General features: G+C 42.2%; 1 protein-coding gene across 1 annotated transcript; it reads left to right on the top strand.

Moving 5' to 3' along the window:
• Positions 1–3780: 3780 nt before the first annotated feature.
• Positions 3781–7766, top strand: UTP23 (UTP23 small subunit processome component). Its single transcript, XM_008505351.2, has 3 exons — positions 3781–4042; positions 5888–6062; positions 6957–7766. Exons 1-3 carry the CDS (start codon positions 3855–3857, stop codon positions 7338–7340), a joined length of 747 nt encoding a protein of 248 aa, XP_008503573.2. The 5' UTR covers positions 3781–3854; the 3' UTR covers positions 7341–7766.
• The last annotated feature ends 203 nt before the right edge of the window (positions 7767–7969 follow it).

Genomic DNA, 7969 nt, shown 5'->3' on the forward strand with positions numbered 1-7969 from the left:
CAGTCTACTGATAACACAAGTGGTTTGTTAGTACTTCAACGAAATGCTCACCAAAAAAACAACCAAGCAAACAAACAAAAACCCATAAAACAAACTCAAAGTCTTTAACGGTGCAGCTAGATAATTGACGAACCTCTCAATTAAAAATATAGTAGCAAATTATTTGAAAAAGCTATCTGCCTCTGAGCTTTATGACAGGTTTTGCTGTGCTACATACAGTTTCTGTAAAGGTATGTGAAATGTGAGAGCATTTGATTGATGAAGTCATCTAGCTAAGGACTACTCCATATAAAATAACAAATAAGAAGGGAAGTGATGTATTAAACACACACAAATGCTCAATAATTGCCAAATAAGCAGGTGGTAAAAAAGGCAAGAGTGAAGAGCAGACCTCCTCAAGCTATTAAAGATTCTGCCCAGGAAGCCACACCAAAGAGGGTCAGCCTGAGCTTTATCTTTGGTAAGAAGGAGCAAACATGATTATTGTATCACAAGGTATTTGTGGGATTTATGGGACTGAAATATTTTCCAGGCATTCAGCAGGGGCTTGGGGGATTATCTACAGCTTCCTATAGGAAGTTCCCAGAACTGGCCAAATGCAGGGAAAGGAAGGATCGGGGTTGGTCTAGGAGGATGTGTGGGAATATGGGATGGAGGAGGGCTCGAATCTGAGCCAGCAGTGTTCAGCACACTTGTCTGAGGTCTTTGCCTGATTATGGCAGCCTGTCCTACCTCCTTATTAAAGCCCTTTCTTAACCAGCTGTCTAGTTATCTAGTTATCTTTCCACAATGTATTTAATCCTGTGGATGTGTAATGTGCTAGCAGATTTAAGCTGGATGAGCCAGTGAGTAGGAAGAGGTGTGCATACACACATGGATGGGTTAAGGAACCCAAGGTCCAGGCATGGATATCAGATGGACAGGGGCCATGCCAATATCTGAATGGAGGACTTGTGAACATGTGTGCTGGTGAGCACAGGGAGTGAGGGTGTGTAGGCAGCCACTTAGGAATTTCAGTCCTTGTCAGCTGGAGAGGGGGAGCAGATAGTTCACTACCTGTACTTATGTGTGATTTCTGGTAGAGTTGTACGTGCTGTGGTTGTCTGTGTGTCTGGCTGTGTAAGTGTCCTCCCGGAGTGCAGGTGCATCCATACACTTGTGCAGGACACATGCAAGCCTAAGAACCCCCCTGGACCTAAAGAATGTACCCAGATGTATGTCAGCAGGCAGTAGCAGCAATCCCCTGGTCCTGGAGACCACTGGATTCTACTGCTCCCATAGGATCCTTAGGGTTTTTTTGTTTTTTTTTTTTTTTTTAAATCCACTTTTTATGGGAAAAGTAAAAAGACTGAATTTGAAAGAAATGCAGTACATTTCATTGTACAGAAAATACTGTCAAACAGTCACAGAAAGTTGTGAAAAAAATTGTACCAATATAGTATTCTCACAGACACTACTTTTTAAAGTAATTCAAAAGTAGTTTTAAAAGAAATTTTAGAAGAATTGCATAAAAGTAGAATTCAGTTGACAGAATGGTACTGCAAGTAGTTTATTATGTAAATAATGCTATCTTCTGTACAAGGAAGAAGAAATCTGTGCTGTTGTTTTGCCCTCTAATCAGCCTTCTGAACATAATTTACCATACCAATTGCATTACAACTTGCCTGTGCATTTATTTACCAACTGAACATGGAAAGAGTATTTAATCTGAATGGTATTCAACACCCTACTCTGGTCTATATCTTATTTTGCATTTAGTTCAAAATGTTGACTAGCTCAAGCTCTCATTTGCTTGTTTCTCCTGTTTTAATTCCATTCTGCAATAGCAACAGTTGTTGCAGATTCCATATTCTGTCTGTGAGATGTGGAAAATGTTCTTAATGAGGAGTAACTGCCTGTCTTCAGGCTCTGGATTAGTTGTAGTCTCCCCCCAAAAAAAGAAAAGAAAAAAAAAAGGCAAAGAAACCAAAGCAACACACAAAAAAAAAACAGTTAATCAAATAAGGTTTTACTGTGGAGTCTTGTCAAATTTTTGTGTAATTTTTAGAATAATCAGACTATGCAGTTAGATAGAAGAAGAGGAATAGCACACTAGTGTGGGTACCTTTCAGCCACAGGACTGAGGTTTAATAAATACCACTGAATTCAGCCTGTCACTTAGCTCATAGAGTAAGGCATGTGTCCATGTATGTCCATGATACTCATGAGCATGTCCCCTGAAGAGAGCTGGAAAGAAAGACTGAATGACAGAAAAATACTATCAGCAGCACAATCAGATCCCATGAAAAATATACTAGATTAAAGTTTTTGCACTTTTCATCCCATAAGTAGTTTTAAATATTATCCCATTTAAATATCAAAATTTCTAGACTATTAAGTAAATGCATTATTTTTCAGTTTCTCTTAACATTGATAAAGCTGATTAGAACCAGATGTTTTCCATCTCTATTTGATAGCAAAAAGAGGCAGGTACTTGTTTAAATTACTTTAGAGCAGTCTGACTGGTTACAGCTAACTGGCAGGTACAATTTTCTGCTTGCAATATAGCTGTCCCTGGCAGAAAGATGTCTTCTCTTGTACCTGCATAGCAAGACAGATGTCTCCAATTATCATTTTGATGGTGATACCCTGTCACATCCCTTTGCCTGCCTAAAATACAGCATTAAGCTCAGTTTCTTGGGTGGCAAAATTCTGCTGTGCTCATGCTTTCTGTTGCACATGGAGGAGTCTGCACAATCTACTTTTCTGAATGACAGACATCTCACCAAACTACAGTGAAATTACATTTTTTTAATAGGGCATATAGCAATAGACTGAGGGGGGATGGTTTCAAATCAGAAGGGGGTAGATTTAAGAGAGATATTAGGAAGAAACTCTTTCCTGTGAGGGTGGTGAGACACTGGCAGAGGTTGCCCAGTAAAGCTGTGGATGCCCCATCCCTGGAAGTGTTCAAGGCCAGGCTGGATGGGGCTTTAGCAGCCTGGTCTGGTGGGAGTTAAGCTGTGCCAGGGGAGGTTTAGGCTGGGTGTTAGGAAACATTTTTTCACTGAGAGGGTTGTCGGGCATAGGAATGGCCTGGCCAGGACAGTGGTGCAGTAACATCCCTGGAGGCATTTAAAAGGCATTTGGACCTGGTCCTTAGGGACATGGTTTAGTCGTTGACTTATGGTGTTGGTCAAAGGTTGGACTGGATGATCCTGGAGGTCTCTTTCAACCTAAAACATTTTGTGATTCTGCAAGGTGTCCCTGCCCATGCAAGGGGGTCAGGACAAGGTAATTTTTAAAGTTCCTTCCAAGCCAAACCATTCTATGATTCTATGAAAATGCTGAATATATGAATCCATGCACACAGTTTATGTTGATGTAGCCAACACATGCAAACCGCAGAAGCAGGCACTGAATAAACCTTCCTAAGGAAAGTACTCTGATGCCTGACAGAACTACAGCCTCTGGGTGACGAATTGTAATTTAACCATTACAGTGAATCAGAAAAAAAAGAAATTTGTGTATTTCTGATCTTGGCAAACAGCAGGAGTTGGCTTAACACCACAATAAACAGGGTAACGACCTCGTCCTCGGGTAACCAGCCTGAAACACCGGATGGCTGGGGGAGGCCACCGGAGGCACCGCACGCCAGCCCGGCCGCACAAGGGACTCCGGACGGGCAGAGTCGGGCACAGCCCTCAAGAAGTCACCTCAGGTCCGGGCCAGGTGGCAGCCCCTGCAGCAGCCGAGCCGCTTCCCCCGGCCCACAGGAGGCGGGAGGTTGGGGGTGGCCCCGCCCCACTCGGCGTCTGCCGGGCCCGCTCGGCTTCCGGGGGAGCCGGCTCTGTCGGGCGGGGGCTGTGGGCGCCATGGGGCTGAGGCGGCAGAAGCACGCCAAGAAGAACATGGGCTTCTACAAGCACAACTTCCACTTCCGTGAGCCCTTCCAAGTGCTGCTGGACGGCACCTTCTGCCAGGCCGCGCTCCGCAACAAGATCCAGATCCGGGAGCAGCTGCCGGGCTACCTGGGCGGTGCCACCCAGCTCTGCACCACCCGGTACGGCCCTGGGGCGGGGGGCGCCGGCACCGCGGGAAGGGAGGGAGAGGGAGGGATGGGGCTGGTGGGCACCCACAGTGCGCATGCGCGGGGGGCGGGGTGGGTGCAGTGCGCACACCCGGGGTGCTGGCGGGGGGGGGGCCGGGGTCTCTGTACCCTGCTCATGGTTCTTTGGGTCTGCGGCCTCTCCTCAGCTCCCGCTGCCTGTGGGGCTCTGGGCCCAGGCGGCAGCTGCCGTGAGGAGGCAGCGCTGTGGGTAACTCACGGGAGGAGCTGCTGTGCCGGTAGCCGCCTCCTTTCCGGGTACGGCAGCTGAGGGCTGGAGTGGAACAGGGGGCTACCTCAGGGGGAGCCTCTTCCCACTCCCATCGTCTTCTTGGCGAAGGGAGAACAACAAAAGCAAACTCAGACTTCTCGTCTGGAGTTGCAACCTGGTAGTAGAGGGATTGATCCAAAGTGGCTGTTCCTGAGGGAGAGCAAGGATGTGCTGGCCAAAGCGTTGGGAGTAAAGAATGAACACTAAACATGTAAGGTGCTTCTGTTTTTACTTGACTTTGTATAATGTGTGAAAAAAACCCTCTCACATGGATTTCAGCAATGAGAGAATAGCCAGCTGCCCATCATGGGGGCAAGTACTGAAAGTACCAGGAAGATAAATTCCCTGAAGTACTAAAATTAAACAGTGAGCCATCTTACAAAGGCTACAGAACTGTCCCATACCTCTAAACAGTAGAAAATACTGAGACGTTACCTTATCTGTGAAAGGGTTGGGATTATCTTTTGTCCAAACTGATTACGTTCACGTCTAAATGTCACTGCTTGTTTCCTTCTTTCAGCAATAACTGTTGCATCTTTTTGACCATTTTTCACTGCAGGCAGCAGAATGGACTCTGCTGTCAGAATGTGAAGTTGGTGAGGCAGCACCGCAGTGGCAAGACCAGAGCTTCCGTGAGGAAGTGAGCTGACTTGCTATGAGAGTCTGCAGAAAGCTTCAGGTCTCTGCAGGGACTGTTGTCAAAATCAAAACATTCTTCTTAGGAAACAAAAGTAGTTTTATTTAATATCTTGCATTTATATTTGAGATAAATGTATACTACATAAAAAAAAAAAATTCTGGCATGATTACTTATTAACTGTGCTACCATATCCCTGAATCTGTATTTCAAGTCCATGTGTTCCTGCCACTGTCCATCTGTAATAGTAAGACTGTGGCCAAAGCAAGTTGGGTTTCATCTCCTGCTCATTTCTGCGTATCCAAGCTAGCATCCTCACAAACTGCTGTGCTGCCCTATGTGAACATCTGCTCCAAGTGCTGCTAAGATGAGGGGTTTAGGTTTGTGTTTTATTGTTAAAACTGGAATGTCATGAAGCCATATACTTGCAGATCTCTAATCATATGGAAAATATTTTGTCTTTTTTTTGCTTGAGTTGGTTGGATTCTGATAGCAAATTTGAAGCAAAGTAATGGATGCCAATACAGAGTTTAACTTGCATGCAGTGCAAGAACCAGTTTGTCCTAATTCAAATAATTTTATTTGTTCAGTTCATATGCTAGGTTATGTCCAAACATAAATGGAAGGACTTAGCATTGTCACTGATATGAAATATTTTAAATTATTTAATATAACTTTATAGTGTTATGGGCTAGTCTTGTTTGAAACCAAGGAAATCTTGCTGACATCTGATGGGTTACTGCTTTCAGGTTCCTGGGTGCCATTTACAAATCATAGAGCCTGAACAACTGGGCATTGCTCATTCCCCATTAACTCACATAAACTTTTTGCTGTTGTAAAAAGTGTGAAGTCATTTTCTCATTTAGAAATCACTGTTGCTTTTGGTTTTCAGATGCGTTCTAAAAGAACTGGAATCACTGGGGAAGGCACTGTATGGAGCAAAATTAATTGCCCAGAGATTTCAAGTGAGAAGCTGTTCTCACCACAAGGATCCTGTGAGTGGTTCGACGTGTTTACTCTCCCTGATTGAAGAGGGCAACCCTCATCACTACTTTATTGCTACACAGGTACATGCTCATGGGGAAGGTAACTGCATTTCATTTGAAGCAGTCCTTTGATACCTAAGGGTAGGGAATACCTAAGGTACAGAAATGTCAGTAACAAGATTTTTTTAAATAGCTTGTGAAAATTAATCTTGTAAAGCCTTCCTTGCTCTTAAATGTATTTGCTGATTATAAGGGAATCTCTTCTCTTACTTGAACAACTAGTTATTTTTACCTAGAAGGATACTGTATAGTTTAGCAGAAAGCATAGAAAACTTACTACCTTTTGACATGTAAGAAAACAACTAATGATTGTTATTTGCATATTGCTTGTGTATGCATCCCCTGCCCTAAACTGTTTTGCACAGTAGTCTGAAAAGTTAATTTAAGTGTTAAACAACTGTATAACTTCAATTTTTAAGACACTTTGTAAGTTCTAGCTAAAGGATGAAGCTAAAATTGTGTTAAAAAAGGCAGGTTTTTTTTCCTTAGGTCCATTACTGGGACACTGTGTGTGAATTACATTATATATAAAATGGTTTGCAGTAAAACTTTTATTCTTATGTAAGATACAATGCATTTAAAATTACATATTATGGAAGAAATTATCTTGTTTCTCATAGTGTATTACATACCAATGAACTGGGATTTTCTCTGCAGAAAATGTATGTATGCTTATGCATGCATAAAAAAAAGGAAGCATTTAATAAATTTTCCATCAGAAGTACAGCTATCAGAAGGAGAGGAATTAAAAATTAAATTGTTCTGAAAGGCACTGCTGGGAAATATCTGATAGATTAAGTTTCTTATCTTTTTTCATAATGTAATTTATCTTCTTTTTTTTATTCAAAGTAGGTGCATTTGAATTGCAAATATCATTTAATCTCACAATATTGACAGAAGTATTTAATTTTACAGGACCAGGATTTAGCAAACAAAGTGAAAAAGAAGGCTGGCGTTCCTCTCCTCTTTATTATTCAGAACACTATGGTACTAGACAAACCTTCACCTAAATCTCTGGCATTTGTTCAAAAGCTGCAGACAAATGATCTTGTTCCAGAGCACCAAAAACAAAGTATTGTACAGCTTAAAGAAAAAGAAGGACTAGCAAAGCAAGAAGGTGGAAAGAGAAGAAAACGTAAAAGGGCAGGCGGCCCAAATCCTCTCAGCTGTCTGAAGAAGAAAAAGAAAACACAGGAGGGTCAGGAGCCCTCTGCTGAAAAGAAGAAAAGGAGAAAAAGAAAGCAAAATAGAATTAAAGCAGAAGCTGTGCAGTCAGTGCAGAAGAATGAAGAAGAATAAACCCATCTCTCTGTACAATGCAGGACTTGAACATTGCTTTACCTTTGCAAAAAGATTAATATGCAGTCATGTGAAATCAAGTGAATAATATGAAAACTTATTTTTATGAGATGGTACTGTTTATTACTGCATCTCAGCATTTTCAGGTTATTGTCCTAGTAATTTATTTTGTTGTTTGGTAATTAAAACATATTTAGTAACCCTCATGTTCTGTTATTCTCTCCAGCATCTTGCTTCCCACCAGAGGGTTTGTATGATTGGTAGCAGCTTTTTGTTTCATGTGGGTTTGGGTGGGTTACTACACTTTCTAAATCTAATTTGCTATTCTTACTAAGACTAGTTTTGACAGTTCTGATACAGATTGCGGATTTGACCTAAAAAAGCATAGTATCTCATTTATCTGCATTGTTTGACTATGGAAGCTAACTCTTGCAAAGTGACTGGATGCCTTGAAGTCCCTTCCAGTCTAAATGACTGTAGACTCCATGTGAACTGATATGGCTGCTGTTCATGATCATTACTGGCTAGGAAGACCCTGGAGGGTGTGTGATTGCATTGATATTCCTGACATTATAATGACATCTCTGGTGTGTCAAAGTAGGGAGCTGCCAAAAATGTTTCAAGTTCTG

The sequence above is a fragment of the Calypte anna genome, chromosome 2 (genome assembly GCF_003957555.1).
Source record: "Calypte anna isolate BGI_N300 chromosome 2, bCalAnn1_v1.p, whole genome shotgun sequence".
NCBI classification, from domain to species: domain Eukaryota; kingdom Metazoa; phylum Chordata; class Aves; order Apodiformes; family Trochilidae; genus Calypte; species Calypte anna.

Coding starts and splice junctions, on each gene's coding strand:
- UTP23 (XM_008505351.2), top strand. CDS start 3,855: ATGGGGCTGAGGCGGCAGAAGCACGCCAAGAAGAACATGGGCTTCTAC. Junction 4,043..5,887: donor ACCCAGCTCTGCACCACCCG/GTACGGCCCTGG, acceptor TTTGGTTTTCAG/ATGCGTTCTAAAAGAACTGG. Junction 6,063..6,956: donor ACTACTTTATTGCTACACAG/GTACATGCTCAT, acceptor TTAATTTTACAG/GACCAGGATTTAGCAAACAA.